The 21252-nt window shown below is 41.8% G+C and overlaps 1 protein-coding gene across 3 annotated transcripts; it reads right to left on the bottom strand.

Moving 5' to 3' along the window:
• Nucleotides 1-16434: 16434 nt before the first annotated feature.
• b4gat1 (beta-1,4-glucuronyltransferase 1) lies at nt 16435-21008 on the bottom strand. Of its 3 annotated transcripts, XM_088990915.1 has the most exons (3): nt 19722-21007; nt 19497-19641; nt 18064-18230 (listed from the first exon to the last, which is right to left on the bottom strand). In XM_088990915.1, the coding sequence occupies exons 1-3, from the start codon at nt 20670-20672 to the stop codon at nt 18202-18204; spliced, it is 1125 nt and encodes a 374-aa protein (XP_088847041.1). In that variant the 5' UTR covers nt 20673-21007; the 3' UTR covers nt 18064-18201. The 3 variants fall into 3 exon arrangements, with proteins under 3 accessions (XP_088847039.1, XP_088847041.1, XP_088847040.1); XM_088990913.1 differs by having other exon boundaries at nt 16435-18230; nt 19497-21004; XM_088990914.1 differs by lacking the exon at nt 18064-18230 and having other exon boundaries at nt 18243-19641; nt 19722-21008.
• Between the last annotated feature and the right edge of the window lie 244 nt (nt 21009-21252).

The raw sequence follows: 21252 nt of genomic DNA on the forward strand, positions 1-21252 counted from the left end.
GGCACAATAATACACTGGGTTGTGTCTCCTTGTGGCTACAGAACAAGCAACTCTATGAACTTAATAAAGATGAAGATGCTCGATAAAAAGGCAATGACAGTCAGGATAATAGCAGTGTCTGAAATAACGCCTGCCCGGACGCCCGGTGCGTGCAACTTTTACGTCGGGCGTAAAAAACGTCTCCGCCTGAGTGGCCGACAACTTCTTCAAGAAAAAAAAGACGATTTTTTTTCAAATCAAATGTTTGAATGAAGATTTTGAAATCGTCATTCGGTTTGGAAATTCCTGAATTTCGGTTCGTTTGGCAATTTGCATACTCGGCACGGCAGCCAATCAGAAGCCTGCTTTCCGGACTTTCTCGAGCGTTATAAGGTCATTTGCATATCATTTTCCAAAGTAGATGCACAGAACCTCAGCCCCGGAAGAAAGATTCAAAACAATTTAGGACACTTTAAAATGTAAACATACATTATTCCGTGACTGTAAAGTGTCCTTGAGAGTTTTGAAAGGCACTTAGAAATTAAATGTATTATAATTATTATTAAAAGCATCGTAGAAAGACGAGTTAATGTGGCTTGTAGCAGACGACGCAATGCAAATATTGCATTGTGCAACATGACAAACAGTGTAAGGACAAATGACCAACTGGAGCAAAATCATCAGCAAGGGATATTTATCATAAATAAAGCCTTAATACTTTGCAACAATGTTTTTTTTGCGATTAGTCGTCTTATTATTATAATAATAATAATAATAATAATAATAATAATAATAATAATAATAATAATAATAATACATTACATTTTAAGCACCTTTCAAAGCTCTCAAGGACACTTTACAGTCACAGACAAGCATAGGTACTATAATAAATAAAATACAATCACAAATAGAATGCAATAAATAAAACACAATTATAAATAGAAACAAGAGAGAGAGCTACACAGTAAATGCTATTTTAAATAGGTGGCTTTTGAGATCAAGTTGTGAAAATTGCCGCAGGCAACTTTATGGCTGGGCAGGCAACATTTCAGAGTTGTCTGCCCTGGTGTCCGCTAACATTTTGTCATGAGTTTCAGACTCTGATAATAGTCAATGGTTTCCCCAAATTCATAACGGCCCTCGAGAGGAAACCAGAACTACAATGTGGCCTGCTGCAAAATATGCCTTTGACACCCTTGATTTAATGTCTTAAAATTAAGACATTTTGAAAGGTGGGGTTGCCTGAGTCCGATCTCCGAGAGCCCCCATCCCAGTGACGTGCAGTAAGTGGAGGCAGGGGAGGCAGTGCCTCACCTGTCATCATGGAAAGCTGTCATGGAAATATCAAATGAAAAAATAAATTAAACAGTTATATGTATTTAGTGATTTGTACTTGAAAGTTCTTGTCCATTTAACTTCACCGTTTTAGGATTTTTTTCAAAATCGCTGAATTTTCACATTTACCGTTCAAATACTAAGTAGAGACGAGCGGTGAGGCAGCAGCCGGCTGAGCCTCACCATGGATTGCGCAATCACTATGCTTACTGTGCTAGCTTGCTCTGCAGTGAGACCGCATTGCTGTCCTTCTGCATATCGCTATTAAAGCGTTCAAACACGTTTAGTATATGAACTAAATTTCTACAGTTTAGCTGGTGTATATAATGTAGAGTCATTGTACATTATAAACACTGCACTACAGTGTTTATTTTGTTTTATTTTTATCAAAACGCTGTGCGTAGGTGAGGCAAACAGTTCTCCCGCCTCATGACAGGCAGGGGGCGCTTGTGATTCCAGAGATACTTCTTACTCCACGTCTGCAGAATAATAGAATTAGAGACAGAAAGCTACAGTAAACAGTTAGCAAGTAAAGTGCAACCCTGCAGTCATTTTTTTCGTGTTGCTTGGCCTCACTTTCAGAATGGAGGATTACATATCTAAATTGAAATAATTTTCTAAACTGGACTTTCAATCGAAGCAGGAGGTAATAATTAAAGGAAGACCAACACCGGAGCTAAAAGGTTTGCTTCAGACAACGGGACACAATAATCACTCTTTTCAGGTGGACTGGTACACACGAAAACGCTGGCTGTGTGGATGTCCAGCAAGAAACCGCCTTTTCTGCTTTTCCTGCCTTCTGTTCTCAATTTGTGACAATGTCTGGACTCAAATGGGATATTGCGACCTGAAAAATTTACAACGGAGCCTCATCAAAAATGAGCGAAGACTCAACATCAGCATCGACAATGCTAAGGTAAAGGAGAAGCGGGAGCTTTTAAAAGATCTCATCAATGCCACCTGCTTCCTTGCCAAACAACAGCTGGCATTTCGTGAAAATGATGAAAGTAAAGGCTCCGCTAATCGTGGCTACTATGTTGAACTATGACATGCTTTCGCTAGCGAGTCATTTTGGGAAATCCACTATATTTTCTAGCCTGTGAAACAGAATACAGAACGATTTAATTGAAGCAGTTGGTGATGTCATTAGAAATGACATTAAAAAGGAGATCAGTGCAGCCCCATTTGTTGCTGGAGAAGTAGACGAGATTGTCATTCTCAGCACTGAAAACATACAGTCGGAACGGGACTGATCAAGGACGACTTTCTTCACTGGCAGTGATCTCCGTTGAGACAGAGACTTTTAAAACTGAAGAAAGATAAGGAAGGCTTCTACAAAGAAGTTATTGATGCCTTTCTTCAGAAGGAGCGGCGCATGGACTAAAGGTAACACGATAAAAACGTTTCTTTAAATTATTTTTTTTCTATGCTACAGTTTGTATACAGTATATAAAGAATGCTGACATGAAATTTTAAACAAAATACGTTAACTGTTGCCAATCAAATGGTGAATAAACTACTCTGTAGAGTTAATATGTTTGTAAATCTGACTATGATGACGTCAGTGCCTCACCAGCCATGAACCTCACCGCACGTCACTGCCCCATCCATACCATTTTCGATATCTCCCTCCACTCATTTTGAAAAGATCGGGACCGTCTTTCTTGGGCCTCTTGGAAATTTTACCCTCGCGTTTCCATACATAAAGTTTCCTGCTCAAAGAGGGACATTACAAGAGGAGCTCTCGAGGACTGGACTCAGGCGCTGCATTTGGTGCTTCGAATGCACCGCCGATAGAAGCACACCCTCACCCCATTAGGTAAAAATATCTAACGCCTTGTGTACGGCCTCCCTGGCAGTAGTTGGCGTTCTACTGTGGCAGCTGGACACGTTGATCTCTCATTTGATGTTTGTGTGACAATAGGGGTACCTCATAGCCGCCCCTTTTTCCATTCAAGATCACGGTCGCAGATTTGGAGGTGCTGATTTCTGGTGGTCCTCCCCCCGACACCACCACCACCCTTCACCACTGCACTTTTCTCGGCCACATTTGGTGACAAAACTGACAATTTGGGCCTTTTCCTTCATAATAATAATAATAATAATAATAATAATAATAATATAATAATAATAATAATACAGTGAGACCTCAACTTACGAACTTAATTGGTTCCCAGACAGAGTGTGTAAGGCGAAAAATGTGTATCTCTAAAAAAAAATTCCCATAGGAAACCATTAAAATGGGAATAATCCGTTCCCGGGTTTCCATAAAATATACTTTTCAACTAAATAAGCCTTAAAAGTACACACAACATACCTTATTCTATGTATAATAAATGTGCTATTGTATTGCAATGAAAGAAATACACTGCATTGTATCATAAAGTCACTTTATTTACATTTGTGATGGTCATTTATGGCTTGATGGAATGGCGTTGGAGGTCGAAGGTCAAAGGGAATTGCTGTTTGGAAAGAGAGGCGCATTACATGAGGACTGTAGTTAAAGAAATAAACTGTGCTGTAAAATAAAGTTTTATTTACCTTTTTGATGGTCGTTAATGGCTTATGGAAGGAGAGTCACCTTCCATAAGGACGGAGGGTAACTTAACCTCTGGTGCTGTTCGGTCATGTGCTTCTGCCAAAAATCACTCTGCCAGCCGTGGTGGGTGTGTATTATGAAAATAGTGCTTATTATAAGGTTTAATTTTCATAAATTTGACGTTTGTAAGACGAAAAGTTTGTAAGTTAAGGTGTTTGTAAGTTGAGGTCTCACTGTAATAATAATACATTTTATTTTAAGCACCTTTCAAAGCTTTCAAGGACACTTTACAGTCAGAGACAAGCATTTGTACAATAATAAATAAAATACAATTACAAATAGAATACACTAAATAAAATACAATTATAAATAGAAACAAGAGATCGAGCTACACAGAAAATACAATTTTAAATAGGTGGCTTTTGAGATGGCATTTGAATGTTACGATTGTTGGGAGGAAGTGAGTTCCAGAGTTTGGGGGCAGAGCAGCTGAAAGCTCTGTCCCCCATCGTGCTGAGACAGGCGGGGAGGGGGGACACATAGAGGTGGAGGGTGGAATAGGATCTGAGGGAACGAGAGCGAATAGATATTTGAAGAAGGTCAGATAGGAATGGGGGGGAAAGGTTACGGATAGCTTTAAATGTATAAAGAAGAATTTTAAAGTTATTAGTTAGTTAGTTCATGTGCAGGGGCACCGAGAATTTTTTTTTGTATGTGCCTCTGTTCCAACCTCCCTCCTCACACCCCGATGGAGACGATGTGGTATATATAGCATCCAGTATGTCCCGTTTGTGTCCATGTAACAGGTGTTAGTGGAGTTGTTTAGGATTAAAGGTGGGGCTTATTCTTACCTAAGAGCCTAATGCTCATTAATTCCTGCTTTGGTGACTTAGCTCCCCCCTGATCCTTTGTGGACGGGCCCAGCCCGACCGGCCTCTGTGCCGCAGACGCCATCGTGGCCTCTGTGCTATCGGGGCGACAAAACCCGCCGAAGGCCCCCCAGCAGGGGCCCTACCAGATCTTGGTGTCTTCTGCATCTTCTCTGTCAAAAGTGCCAGTTTGGGTGAGGAGGATGGGGGGGATGGGGAGTACCGGGTTCCGAGCGGAAACGCCTGTGCACAAGAAAGAAACACCACTGGTTGGGAAATGGGAATAACTGCGCACGTGTACAAAAGCTCATCTGCGAGTGAAGGTAGCAGTGAAAAGGCACACTGTCTCCGCGCAGCTCGGCTTTTATTGATTTGAACCGTGAAAGTCTTTGTTGTGCTTGGCGACAGATGACGGCCTACTGTGGGACTGCACCGCTCAAATTTAATCTGCCATAGAAATCCTCTTAATCTGCTCCACCGCCACAATAATTAGAGTGAGAGCCGCGCTGTGATCGATCGTCAAGGCCGCCGGCATCCGAGGACGATTTGTTTGGGCACCACTACATGAAAAAAGAAAACGGATACGTCACGTCCGTAGGCCAATCGAATCGCCTCCCGTTCACATAACAAGTCAAGTGGGACACCGACAAACAAAAGCTGCCTGCCCCCTGACCCCCAGAGTTTCATGAGGGAGCCGCTGAGACCGTTGAACGTGGCAATTATCAAATCAGGGCGCCCCAGTGCCCGCGCTGGAGGAACCAAGTCAAGGACGCGGAAGATCACCCGCGTCCCCCGTACCCCCCACACATGTCTTTGTTGATCATAATTGCATTTTGTTGCAATGCGCCAAAGGGGTCGGGAACCTTTTTGACTAAGAGAGCCGTAAAAGCAAATTATTTAGAAATGTTTTTCAGTGAGAGCCACACACACATGCACGCACATGCATGCTCTCACACACACACACACACACACACACACGTATACACACACACACACACACACACACACACACACACACACACACACACACACACACACACACACACACACACGTATTCCTGTTTCAATGGTTTTGTGAGGTCCGGATAACTCCAGATAAGGAGTGAGGACCACCGTTGCTGATAAGTTAAGAGAAGAACTAGTGTTACATTTGAAGACTAAATGTCACCCCATTTCCCACTTCAACTTCTTTAAAAACAAAGCAATAAAATGTGGACTTGAAACTGAAATAACAGCAGGAGTGAGGTTTCTGAATGGCTACATTCAAAGTCCTCACCGCTGTAGTGAATTTGGTTAAAATATCGTTTGACTTTTTGTGGTATGAACTTTTTCCTCTCATTAAACACGCACACACAAACAGTGAGTAAAACGTGTGTGTATCCAAGTGAAATGAAAATACACACCAAAAAATCATGTTGGGTGCATTTGCGAGGACCTCTCTGAACCTTTAAAGGACAACCGACGTCACTTTTTGGTTTCCTAACTGACTTCAGAAAAACGTTTTATAGCATCTAAAATACCCAAAACATGCAGTATGATATTTTTATTTAAATGCAAAACACCAATAAAAATGACTTAAAGTCTGCAAAATCTACAAAAAATTGAGCTGCGAATTGGGCATTTTCAGAAAGTCCCGCCCCCACGTCACACCAAGACGTCTTGCATTGCTGGAAAATCAAAACAATGGCTTCAGATTCGGAGAATATGCTTTCTTGTTACACATCCAGTTATGAATATGATTCAAATAGTTGTGAAGAGGAAAGCATACATGTTTGCAATCGATTAAATAATTTATTCCATGCCATTTTGAGGCAACATTGGGGGGAAATGTATCACCAAAAAAGAGGCAGAAAATGGCCACCGAGCTGCTGTGAGGAATGAATCAGCCAGTTTCCACAGGCTGATAAATTCCTTACATGGAGCTTGGACGCCCTCTTCTGGCTCTTTCCGATGCAACACGAGGTTTTCAGACCAAACAAGCATTGACGTGGTGTGAGGAGGGAGGTTGTCTCTTGTCAAAAATGTCCTCACTATATATGGTATAAAATGTTAGTGGTCCTCACAAGAGTAGTCATACAAAACACACACACACGTCTCAGTGCAAAGCATCTGTTCCCACGCAGTGTCACTTTATCGATCAGTGTTTGAGGCGTCGAGGGGGGCTATGTTACAATGAGCTCCCGTGTTGACACAACAAGAAGCGAGTGTGTGCCAACATGCATTCATACTTTGCGCGCAGTGAGCCTGAAGGAGAGCAGCTGATCAATAAATAGGGGTCTCCATGCAAATCTGCTCAACCGGAACGATGGGTACTGCCATTCAGAACATCAATCTAAAGGATTCTTTCTGTCGGTGAATTGCTATGCTTTTGAAATGAGAGCAGAATACGGCGAGAAAAAACACATATATTCATGTAAACTGAGTATTTGTCAGTGTGTAGAACACAAAGAATCGGTTCGCTATCGGCTGGCGTATTGCAGGGCTCGGGAACCTGTGGCTCGGGAACCTATGGCTCGCGAGCCATCTATGGCTCTTTTGATGATTGGATCTGGCTCGCAGATAAAACTAAATATTTTCGCTTTTTTACTATTCATTTCCTGTTTGGGCTGCAGTTGGGTGAAAGAGCAATTTTGATTGGATGATACACACACACACACACACACACACATATATATATATATATATATATATATATATATATATCTGACCGTTCTGACAAGACCGTTGTGAGTCAGAACGGTCGTAAGTAAAAATGGTCATAAGTCGACATCCATTCAAAAATGTTGAATAGAGACTCTGTGCTAAAATACTTGCAAACGATATGATTTAGACACCACGGGTCGGGTACGCATGGATCTGGGTTGCCAGTGTTCTACCGGTTGCCCTTACCCCCCACTCCGCTATATATATATATATATATATATATATATATATATATATATATATATATATATATATATATATATATATATATATATACAGTGAGACCTCAACTTACAAACACCTCAACTTACAAACTTTTTGTCTTACAAACGTCAAATTTATGAAAATTAAACCTTATAATAAGCACTATTTTCATAATACACACCCACCACGGCTGGCGGAGTGATCTTCGGCGGAAGCACACGACCGAACAGCGCCAGAGGTTAACTTACGAACAGTCCTTATGGAAGGTGACTCTCCTTCCATAAGCCATCAATGACCATCAAAAAGGTAAATAAAACTTTATTTTACAGCACAGTTTATTTCTTTAATTACAGTCGTCATGTAATGCGCCTCTCTTTCCAAACAGCAATTCCCTTTGACCTTCGACCTCCAACACCATTCCATCAAGCCATAAATGACCATCACAAATGTAAATAAAGTGACTTTATGATACAATGCAGTGTATTTCTTTCATTACAATACAATAGCACGTTTATTATACATAGAATAAGGTATGTTGTGTGTAGTTTTAAGGCTTATTTAGTTGAAAAGTATATTTTATGGAAACCCGGGAACGGATTATTCCCATTTTAATGGTTTCCTATGGGAATTTTTTTTTGAGATACACACTTACACACTCTGTCTGGGAACCAATTAAGTTCGTAAGTTGAGGTCTCACTGTATATATATATATATAGATATATATACAGTAAAGTCTTGTTATATCGATATCGGATATATCGATAGTCCCGGTTATATCGATACTATTTCTATGCACGCACGGAGAAAATTTCATGCAAACAGGGTCGGATATATCGATAGTCCCGGTTATATCGATATTTTTTCGGACTCCCTTGAATATCGATATAACGAGACTTTACTGTATATATATATATATATATATATATATATATATATATATATATACCTCACAAAACCATTGAAACAGGAATACGTGTGTGTGTGTGTGCGTGTCCGTGTGTGTGTGTGTGTGTGTGTGTGTGTGTGTGTGTGTGTGTGTGTGTGTGTGGGTGCGTGCGCGCATACATGGTGTTGCTGAGCGGGTAAGACAGCAGGGGTGCAAAACTAAGAAGTGTTAGTGTGGTGAGAAGGATTATGTCTGTCTGTTAGGCCTGCTTTTCTTTCACCCAGCCTCATGTCACATCTTGTTATTATCTTCTAGTGGGGACTGTGCCTGCAAATTTTTTTTAATAATAATCAAAATGCATTTGGTCACTTTCCGCCCAAATGTTACTTGTGTCTTGCCACTCACGTATTGTCCAAGGGGTTACTCGTTTTGTTGTCAGTGGTTTTGGGAGTTTACTCTTGTGATGTTCAAGGTTCTGAGGCATGTGCTGAGTAAACAGGTGATATAATTGGCGAAGTGCTATTCGAGACATGGGTCGATTTCGCTTGTGGCTACGCCCAAAGCCTCAAAACGCCCGTGACTACGCCCAACAATGCCTCATGAGACAGGATTTCTACGTCATCACCCACTCAATGATTTGAAAGAAAAGGGCGCACCGGTGCGTCAATGAGCTCACATGTGGCACTGAAACACCCAACTGGCATCTTCAACAACAATGAATGAAAGGTATATTGTATTCCTTGTTTGTGCGTCAATGTCAAAAGTAAAGCAATTAAAGTGTCCTCGAGAGCTTTGAAAGGTGCTTAAAATGTAATATATTATTATAACTATTATAAGTCACAAACGCACATTCATTCACATCACAACTTCCTGACATTTTTACACGAGGACCGAGCAAATAACAAAAAAAACTATAAAGTTGTCACGATTCAGTGTTTTATCTCAGAATCCTGACTTAAATCTCAAAATTCTGACTTTAAAGTGAAGAAACTCACTTTAAAGGACAACCGACACTATTTTTTTCTTTCCTAACTGTCATCAGAAAAAAAACGTTTTTTTGGCATCTAAAATACCTAAAACACACAAAATACCCAAACATGCAAAACACCAATAAAAATGACTTAAAGTGCCCCAAAACTGCCACAAAAGGAGCTCGGAACTGTGCAGATTCAGAAAGTCCCACCTCCTTTTTCGTGGCGTCACGCCAGAATACTCCTTCACAAACTGCCTTGCTCCAGAATCAAAGCAATGATTTCAGAGAGTTCCGATTCGGAGAAGATGCTTTCTTGTTACTCATCCAGTTATGAATATGATTCAAATAGTTCTGAAGAGGAAAGCATAAATGTTTGCAATCGATTAAAGAAGTCCTTCCGTATCAATTCGAGCCGTCTGGACTGCAATGTAGCACTCAGAAAATGCACAAGATGGCGCACAAGCTACGTTGGAAATGGGCTGATTTGTCTGCTGGGAATTTGTGTCAACTTACATGATCTTTATGCGTGGTACCGCAATTGGCTGCGACACACAACGATTCACCATCGTGTTATTTATGTAGTTTTCCTTCTAATTTCCTTCTAAATATACACAGTGTTTTCAGATGAAAAAAGTACCCAAAATGCATTGTGTGTCGCTTTCTCGGTCACGAGCGTTCCCTCCGTGACGTCACTTAAGGCATCGTCACCTACTCGAAAACAAGACAGTGTGAGTTTTAAAAGGTAAAATATAGCTAGATGCGGTAGAATCTTTGTAAAATGCGCTCAGTAGAAGTCATTTGAAGTGATTTAACAAATTATGGACACAACTTGTTCGGAGGTGTCGGTTGTCCTTTAAAGTGTGGATTCTGAGAAAGAAGTGAGAATCCTGCCATCTTTATTTTATTTTCTTCGTTGGCCCTAATCCTTTTCCGTACATTTTGACCCCATCAAATCCATGGTAGCATTTTAATCACTCTCTCCGTCATGTCATTTATTTTCCACATGATGGCGCAGTGGAACAAATGAGGCCTCCTGATGCATTGGCCAAAAAGCAAACGATTTGGATGGAAAGCCCCATTCCTTCACGAGGCCTCATTTTTCCATCACTAGTTTACTCATTTGCAACCAAACTGGGCGCATCCGAATGCATCACTCGACTCTCCTCCGCCTCTTATATGCATTTTCATTGGGACCGACGCATTATCATCGTGTAGCATTCCATTGTGAGCAGGCGGTTTATATTGTTCAATCAGATCTAGAAAAAAGTAGACATTGATTACATTGATTATAATGGATTTTTTTCGGTTTTCGACCAAATTGGTTTCCGAGCAGCTTTCTGAAATGGATTATGGTCGATAAATGAGGTTTGACTGTACAGACGCTCCCCAACTTACGAATGAGATACGGTTTGAACGGTTGGTCGTAAGGTGAATTCGTTTGTAAGTTGCTTCATTGCTATATTTTGTATAAATTGTATGTTTAAGGCTTATATAAGTATGTTTTACGGTTTGTATTAGTAACTTGTATTGATTTTTCCTGAAAAACAAACATTTTATAAAATATATGCTCAAATGGTGAGTCTTGTTTAGCTTTTTTGAATGTTGTTGTGCCGATGGCCATTTTGTGTTTGGGAGCCTTTTACTGAGCATCTTTATTAAGTTCACAAAGTTGCTTGTTCGCCACAAGGGGACACAAGCAAGTGTCTTCTTGTGCCGGTCCCAAGCCAGGATAAATACAGAAGGTTGTGTTAGGAAGGGCATCCGATGTAAAAGCTTGGCCAAAACAAACATGACAATGAAACTTCTGAAGATGGAGGACACTGATTCGCTGTGGCAATCCATTGAAGGGAAACGCCGAAAGGAAGAGAAGAGTTTACTCATTTGGTGTTTTTGATGCGTATGCTATAGCGGCACGGTGGGCGATGAGTTAGCTCGTCGGCCTTACGCTGCAGAGTTGTGCAGTTGAATTTAGGGTCTGGCCCCCTTGTGAAATGAAGATTTTTTTTTTTTACTTTTGTCTGTTCTGGAAGTGCAAGGTACGGCCACATATCTATTAGCGTATGTATCCTTTCATCACTTTGCTGCTGTGAAATGTAAATTTCTCCACTGTGAGACTAATAAAGGCATATCCAATCCAATCCAATCCAATCCAATCCAATCCTGTGACTATAAAGTGACCTTGAGAGTTTTGAAAGGTGCTTGTAAATGAAATGTATTATTATTACTGTATCTATTAGCTAGCTATCTAGCTACGTAACTATATATTAGCTATCTGTTAGCTGTTTAGCTGTCTATCTATATAGCTGGCTAGGTAGCTATCTATTAGCGACTGTATCCTGTGACTGTAAAGTAACCTTGAGAGTTTTGAAAGGTGCTGACAAATGAAATGTATTGTTATTATTGTATCTACTAGCTAGCTAGCTACCTAACTATCTATTAGCTACCTATTAGCTGTTTAGCTGTCTAGCTGGCTAGGTAGCTATCTATTAGTGACTGCATCCTGCGTCTGTAAAGTGACCTTGAGAGTTTTGAAAGGTGCTTGTAAATGAAATGTATTATTATTACTGTATCTATTAGCTAGCTAGCTACCTAACTATCTATTAGTTATCTATTAGCTGTTTAGCTTTCTAGCTATCTAGCTGGCTAGGTAGCTATCTATTAGCGACTGTATCCTGTGACTGTAAAGTGACCTTGAGAGTTTTGAAAGGTGCTTGTAAATGAAATGTATTATTATTACTGTATCTATTAGCTAGCTAGCTACCTAACTATCTATTAGTTATCTATTAGCTGTTTAGCTTTCTAGCTATCTAGCTGGCTAGGTAGGTAGCTATTAGCGACTGTATCCTGTGACTGTAAAGTGACCTTGAGAGTTTTGAAAGGTGCTTGTAAATGAAATGTATTATTATTACTGTATGTATTAGCTAGCTAGCTACCTAACTATCTATTAGTTATCTATTAGCTGTTTAGCTTTCTAGCTATCTAGCTGGCTAGGTAGCTATCTATTAGCGACTGTATCCTGTGACTGTAAAGTGACCTTGAGAGTTTTGAAAGGTGCTTGTAAATGAAATGTATTATTATTACTGTATCTATTAGCTAGCTAGCTACCTAACTATCTATTAGTTATCTATTAGCTGTTTAGCTTTCTAGCTATCTAGATGGCTAGGTAGCTATCTATTAGCGACTGTATCCTGTGACTGTAAAGTGACCTTGAGAGTTTTGAAAGGTGCTTATAAATGAAATGTATTATTATTATTATTATTATTACTGTATCTATTAGCTATCGATGAAAGGGTTTCTTCAGCCGTCATCTGTACTTCTTTGATCTATTAGCTAGCTAGCTGGCTTTCTATCTATTTGAGTTGCTTCTGGGTTGAGTGAACGCTGGCGCATGTGGCTGCCGCTGCTCACCCACAGAAAAGCTTATCCTGTGACTGTAAAGTCACCTTGAGATTTTGAAAGGCGCTTATAAATGAAATGTATTATTATTATTATTATTATTAGTAGTAGTAGTAGTAGTAGTAGTAGTAGTAGGAGTAGTAGTAGTAGTAGTAGTAGTATTAGGACACCAGAATGAGTTGTATTTGTCCTCAAGTCACAGTGCTCCGACTCGAGTCCGTTTTTTGGGCTCCTCCGCCATCTTGGAGGTGGTGGAGGGCCCTCCTCCTCCTCCACCTCCACCTCCCCGGCAGCTCATCGCACCATCCTGCTGCTTCTCCCCCGCCGGCCACAGGCAGAGCTGCTCTCTTGGCCTGAGATGGCTGGGCGGGGAGGTGGCCCTCCTGCCAACCCCGCACAGGAGAGGGCGGCGCTAATTGCTTTTGGCGTAAAGCTCCGTGACCCATATAAGCCGCTGGAGATAAACCCCACTTTGCTCCAACAAACCTGCTCTGGTCCACAGCGGCCACCCCCTCTGAGCTTCTCTGCGCCTTCTGCCACCTTATTAGCCACCACCGTGGGCAACTGGGGCGGCTCTGGGTCCCCGCCCCACCCCCAAACACCTGATTGCTTTAGCGGGGCCTGCCGAAAGTGGGCGTCGCGTGCCACCGGGCTCACGAAGGGGGACGCTAAGACACTTATTAAGCCACGGAGCCTCGGGAAGCTTGTCAAAGTGATGGACATCACAAGTTGTGCACTCTGGGGGCAGATGGCAAAAGCGGCTGGGCTGTGAGACCAATGTCAACATGGAAATGATCAGCGCCACCGTGGCTGTGGGGAGAGCCGAGGGACCGTTGCGCTAAAATTGTGCAATATACGTGTCAATCGCCGAGCTTCCAGGGAAAGCCACTTTTAAGAAAGTCACGTCACCACTACCGGAAACACTGTTGCTATGGGAAACGGCGCGTTCTTTATGACGTTTATGAAGAAATATACCGAAACACTCACTATAAAATAGTTATAAACTGCAATTTCGGGAGGTTCATATTGTATTAAATGTTTGGTAAAAAAAATAGCAACAGCCCACCCCCTCCCTTTCTGGATTCTGTTCTCCGTCGTCGAATAATGACGTTGCAGGACATAATTAGGCTTTCTTGTAACGTAAACAAAGTGATCTCCTTAGTTACCAGTCGGACGGGGACTTGTTAACAGTGGGTGTTGCTTTTCAGCACGGAAATCAAGTTTGGGTCATATATTTAAGTACAGGTTTAAATATATTCTGAATGTACTGGTTGCTCAACATAACGTGATTTAAAAAAATATAGTAAATCATCATAGGTTAAATGTTTGAACGCACACCTGTACAGGGTTCCTCGTCATTATTGATTTATGGCGTTAAATTGCTAAAAAAAAGTACGAGGAAATGTTTAGTTTTTTATTTACATATGTATGTATTTATTTACCTATTCAACAATGTATTCATTTATTTCCTATATCCCTATCATTTATCTATTTGTTTATTTATGTATTTATTTATTTTCAGGACCATGTACCTTGCAAAGATTAAAAGGTGTGTTGACAGATCAGTGTCAGATGACCCTGTCAAATGTTTCCTGCACGTCCACCAGGTGGCAGTATTCAGCAACACCGTGTCAACACAGTGTCAATACAGTGTGTCACTCTGTCGAAATGATACAAGATGCCTTATCTACCCATCAGTACTGTATTCCAACCTTGGCTTTCATCACATTTGCTCCGTGTTGTTATCGTCACTATAAGATTACATTTTTGAAAACAAATTCATCTCTGATGTATTTGATTGAATCTTCATTTGCTTGTCTGCTGCAATTATTTTCATGTGCAATGCATTCTGGGAAAATGATGTGGCGTGGGAGTTGCTCACAATGCTGCCCTCTGCAAAACAACTGCGAAGGAAGACCTCAGGTGCAACCAATTAACGGGAGCAGCATCAATTGTTGGGTCTGTGTCAAAGTTAAGGCCCGGGGCCAAAATACACATCATTTGATTTGGCCCGCGAGAGCACATCAAACTTGTGAAATATCGAGAAGTACACGTTTGCCTCCATGCTGGTTCTTGAAATTTCCGAATATGACAATGAAAAATGGGGGAAAATTATTAAAGTTTATGCTCTTTTTGCTAACACTACAGTTTATTAAGGTGAGTCTTCTTCTTTTCCTTTCGGCTTTTCCCTTCAAGGGGTCGCCACAGCGAATCAGTGAAACAGTTTATTAAGGTGAGTAAGTTGTATTTTTATAACTCAAAGAAGTGGTAGTATATATGTTTTCCTCCATAACTGCCAAGTTTCAAGCAAAAAGAAGCATTAGCATATATATTTCTAGAGTTCGCAATTTTCTTTCCTAGTATTCAGTGACAGCCATTTTTGATTTCTGACGAAAATCTGCCTGCATTCGATCGTTGATATTTGCTATATTTTGAATCTTTTCTAGTGTTTTTTGTTCTTGTTTAGAATTTTAAAAGCTTTCCAATGGAACCTTACTCGTTAAGATCTGCCAAAAATTAAGAAAGTTATGATAGTTTAAACAGTAATTAAGAACTCGGTCACAGATTTTCATTGTCTTAACTGTGTAATTACAGGCAGAAAATCCCCTCATATTTCGAAATTAAACATCCCATTATTTCCTTATTTGTCATAGAACAATAATCTATACATCATTTGAAAGATATTTAAATGCACTTTAATATGGTGGCAGAAAATGTGTGATGAATTATTATTGAAAATTTTTGTCACATACAAACTACCATGTTGGGATAGATAGTTTCTTGTCTCTTTTTTATGTAATTCGGAGTTTGTTGTTGTTGTTATTCTTTCCCAAAGCAGTTTTATTCAAGACTTGCAATTGTCATTTCTTCATTTTCATTGACTTGCGCAATCATGTTTACTTCCACAAGGTGTTAAGTCCGCTACCTAGTGGCAGCTGTGTGGCATAAACTGGTGTAAAATGGGGCACAATTGGCGTCAAAAGAACGTTTTTCCCCAACACGTTTACAATTCGCACTTTTCTCCCGATGACAAATAATAATCATACATTTCATTTATAAGAGCCTTTCAAAACTCTCAAAAGTGTTATAACAAAGCGTCATATCACGCAACTCTGATTTGTTGGGGGGCATACATGCTTCCCGATACCACATGATATTTGAGATATCTTGGACACTTGAATTCATGGCGTCCTGTCACCCTCACTTGCGTTGTGGGGGTGATTTGCAGACAAACAAAATACAGTAATCATAATAATGATACATTTCATTTATAAGCGCCTTTCAAAACTCTCAAGGTCATTTTACAGTCACACCATAAGCTTTTCTGTGGGTGAGCAGCGGCAGCCACACGCGCCAGCGTTCACTCAACCCGGAAGTAACTCAAATAGATAGAAAGCTAGCTAATAGGTACCGTAATAATAATAATAACAATAATACATTTCATTTATAAGCACCTTTCAAAACTCTCAAGGTCACTTTACAGACAAAGGATACAGTCGCTAATACATAGCTACCTAGCCAGCTAATAGATAGTTACAAGCAGCATCTGTATTAGAATATGTGTTTAATGGCAAACAGACATAAAAGACATTAAATCTGCTTCAATTATAGCGTTGTAACAATTTGAAACATTTGTGACTTGCGGCCTCTTAAGTGTTTGCGATCACAACTTGTCGAAGTCCTACCAAACACATCAACATCATTCATCAGCATCCAGTGATGACACGTTGCAAAAGTTTTAGGAAACCATCATTAGTGGAAACAAGAGGACTGCCCGTCTTCAGCACTCATGATGAAAACACGATCGAAATAGAGAAAATGTACAAAGTTATAATAACAACAACAATAATAATAATAATACATTTCATTTCTAAGTGCCTTTCAAAACTCTCAAGGACACTTTACAGTCACAGGATATTTTCTCTGCGGGTGAGCAGCGGCAGCCACACGCGCCAGCCTTCAGTCAACCCGGAAATAACATAAAGTAAAAAAAAAACCTAAATAACAAATAATATGACAACACAAAGACACAGAGTCATTTATTCTTGAGCACTTTCACTACCCTCTTTGTGACATGAAGCAGTTCGAGATGAAAGAGAGGTACAAAGCGTCCTTTACAGCAGTGGATCAGAGCTGTCATGGTGGAATGTGCACGTCTACTACAAGCTAAATGTTGAAAGCAAACAGGCAGCTGTAGCATCCAAGTAGTAGGGAGAACAATCCCTCTCCAGAAAAGTGAATGCTAAATAAAAAACAAGCTAACGAGCGAGCTCTCTTTCTATTCAACTAGCTGGCTAATCCCTTACATGTGTCCAAGTCAAGGCCCGGGGGCCAAATCTGGCCCACCACATCATTTTATTTGACCTGCGAAAGCAAATCAAGCATGTCAAGTGCCATGATGCGTGCTAGAGTCCGAAGCAAAATGTCAAATTGTCCCATGTAAACCACAATAAGTCATTATTTTTAACTTCAGATTTGAAAACTAATTATTTTTTGTGTGCCCTATATGTAACGCGGAGGGGATGAAACATTCAAATTGCTTCCCCAAATTCATAACGGCCCCCGAGATGAAATCATGACAACGTGGCCCGCGGCAAAAGAAATGACTTTGACCCTAACGTAAACAAAAGCATATTTGTCATACAGCAAAAAAATACCCCAGAAGGGCTTACTAAACTCGTCCAAAAATTTCTGTGGCAGCATCATGCCCCAAATCACCCGAACAAAATCCCAGAAGCGTTAGTAGTCTTTGTGGATGGATTGTTTCTGTACTTGGTGTCGCTCGCTAGCTGTGCGGATGGCTAAAGGCGCCACTTGAGGCCGCAATTGAGATGGCAACCTCATTCTTGTCGCAAAGAAAGCAGGAAACAACAACAAAAATTAACATTGACAACAGTCCAGGAAAGTCCTCCGCCAGCGAGGGATGTGCCGTCTGACAATAAATAGACATAAAACAAAAATGTATCAGAACGGTGTCGACTTGCAGCAGTCTGTCGTGTCTCAAGAGTATCTGCCGCCATCTAGTTGCCACTGGCGGACATCGCCGACTGAGTGGTTCCTCTCCCAGCGATGAAGGACGTCGAGTTTCAGGACGCCCAAAAAGACGCTCCCATGCCCCACCCACCACACGACTCCTCACTAGATGTTTAGATTTTAGCATCGTCTGCTCGACGTCGGATATTTGCTCTTCAGAGCCTCTTTAAAGGTGCGGAACAGGAGTCGGTTGCGACGGTTCTCCTCGTCTTTCATCGCATGGAACTCTCCCTGGATCTTGAAGCCGCGGTGGACCAGGAAGGCCGAGCTCAACACGGAGAACTCATAGCCGGCGATGTGGAGCTCGCAGGCCTGCGACGACGACATGCACAACTGAATCATTTTCAAATTTCAAGATGGGATATAACAGGGATGAAAACTTGGGGAAAAAAGTCTGAAAAAAGGCGGGGGGCGGGGCACACACACCATACCAGTCAATTTAAACATTTTCCCTGTATTTTATACGTTTTTTTCATCATTTTGAATTGTGTACGCCGTATAACAACTTTTATACGATACAAAACAGATACAGATCTGCGGTTATCGAGTCTTTGTCAATGAAGCAGGATATACGCATGCGTGTCACATTGTTTTCATTTGATTTTGTATTTCCGTATTTGAGTTGCAATCGAGGAATCAACTACAGTAAAGTCTCGTTATATCGATAGTACTGCTTATTACGACACTATTTCTATGAACACAAGGAGAAAATTTACATGCCGCAGGATCGGATATATCGATAGTCCGTTTATATCGATATTTTTTCCCACTCCCGAGAATATCGATATAACGAGATTTTACTGTAATTGCTTGTGGTGTGTATTAAGTAAATAAAATAATGTAAACAAATTACCTTTTGTTTTTATTCTATCTGTTTTTATTCTTGCTATAAGTAAATAATTATGTGTCGGGTTGTGTTTGTAAGGTTTATTATCGCTTAATAAGGGAAATTGCAATCATTCATAAGGGGAGCAAAAGTAAAACTCGATCATATGTATATATTTTTTATCGCTGCGTACGGTCGATTATGAAAGCATAATGTGCTCATGCGCGGTAAACTGTATTTCCGCTTGTGTTAGCATTTTTTCATCATTTCAAATAATGTACGGCATATGGGAATTGTAATCATTTATAAGGGCAGCTATTAGCCAAGGTACTATATTGATGCTAATGTTAGCATGGGGCTTGTCATAGTGCCACTGACATTCATCTGTTTCATCGATGGTAGTGTTTCATTGCAAATTAGAATCTATCACATTAGAACCGGGTCTCTCCACAAATGCGAATATCTCGGTCTATTCAACTTGATTTTTTTACTTGTCAGCGTATTCAAAAGGGGGCGTTTACCTGTTTCGACACCTAAATCAAGATCATCCAATCAAAATGGCGCTTTCGGCCAACACAGGCCAAAACAGGAAATGAACAGCAAAAAAAGAATACATATTTAGTTTTATCTGGTCATTTTGGTCTGAAAAAGTCGGAAATTCGCCGATCGGCGGAAAATTCTCATCCCTGGATATAATCATTGGGGCTCCCCCTAAACACCCCCGCCCAACCTCCGCCGTCGGCGCTCCCAACCTGGCTTATGCGATTGAAGCCGTACTGTTTGAAGCTCTCGTCGTACAGGGGCACGTTGCGCGGTCCGATGTAGAAAGGCTCCCAGGGGTCGACCCAGGTCAGCGTGTAGGCCACTTGCAGGCCGTCGGAAGTGTCGCGGAGGTAACTGTTGACCCACCGTGAGTAGTTGGTGGGAGCTTGGCAACGGGGGCAAAGCTCCTCGTAGAAAGGTCGCACTTCTCCCACCTGGTAGAGCTGAACCAGCTCGGCCTTGCTGGCCGGGATCTTCCGAGTGTGGCGGATCTCAAAGGCGGGCAGGACGAAAACCTGCTCCAGAGTTGGCGGGTGCCCGGCGACCATCGCTGCGAACTGCTGGTGCAGATTAGCGGCGGGCATCATGTCGATGTCGATGACCAGGATGTAGGAGGACTCGGTGCCTCCTCGGGCCACATTCCGGAGGAGGTTATTCGGGTAGGGGACGTCTGCGCCCATGGCATAGTTCCTGTACCTGTCCTTGAGGTCTTCCAGTCGGGAGAAGACGGCGGCGCAGTCGTCCAGGCCGGCAAAATGCCGGTGGTCCTCTTCGGGGAAGCTAGCCATCTCCCCCGAGAGACACACCAGGTGGAAGTTCACCAAGGCCTGCACGCGGGGGCACAGGGCGCCGAGCGCGTACACCAGCGCAGTGGCCAACTTGACGTCCTGGCCGTGCGCAAAGATGGCCACCGAAAGCGGGTTCCGCCACCTGTCCACAAGATCCTGCAGGTGGTGGAGGTTGTTGACGCTCGTGTGGGTGACTATCGCGAGAACGTTTGAGCCCGGCTTGCTGGCTAAATCGCTCTGAATCAGGTTCTTGTACACGCGGTACTGGCCGCTGTGGTCAAAGATCCCCCCGCTCGAGAGGGAATATCTCAGTCGCTCCCTGCGCGAGTTGTTCTCGGAGTGCGTCACGCTCCCGGGGCCGGAGCCTCTCAAGGGCTCCGGGTAGCGGGAACGCTGCTGCTGTTGCTGCTGCTGCTTGTTCTGGAACTTGGTTAGGAAGGACAAGTAGAGGAGCTGGAGCAGCGCCACCAGTAGCAGAGCGCTCAGTACCACGCGAAAGGCAGAACATTTCTTGGAAAGATGCATTCCCCACCAAGTGACGACAAACAACGTGACGTCCTGCCCGACGAAGCCCACTTTGATATGCCGCGGAGGCATCAAATGGGTATTTTGGCATCGTGCGGCTGCCGTAGTTCACCAGCAAGATGGCCGACCCTCTGCGCATGCGCGCCACAGGTCGAATTGCGCAGATGAAAGTTAGCGTCGATGTATTTTTTGTATGTATAATATAACGTAATTTTGTGCGCCGTTATTGCCAGATAATAAAAAAATTAATTTATAAGCGCCTTTCAAAACTCTCATTGACACTTTACAGTCACACGATACGTTTTTCTGCAGGTGAGCAGCGGCAGCCTGAAACGCCAGCGTCCACTCAACCCGGAAGTAACTCAAATATAAAATGGCCAGGGCACAATAACATTCAAATAAAGTAAAATGGTAGTCGCTTTACCAAGTCGAGCGTAGTACCCATGCAGCCGAGTCTCACATTCCACCAGCAGCTGGAAAAGAAAGCTACGGTTGAGCCACGGGCACACAACACCTAAGTTGTTGTTGAAGACATTTAACTGCAGGTGCACATTTTGTCCACCGGAGCCTGCTCTTACACTTCTTGTTGGGATGTGACAAAATTGTTCAATAATTCATCACACATTTTCTAATACCATATTAAAGTGCATTT

This window comes from Hippocampus bargibanti, linkage group LG02 (assembly GCF_051943395.1).
Source record: "Hippocampus bargibanti isolate YZ-2025 linkage group LG02, ASM5194339v1, whole genome shotgun sequence".
NCBI lineage: Eukaryota > Metazoa > Chordata > Actinopteri > Syngnathiformes > Syngnathidae > Hippocampus > Hippocampus bargibanti.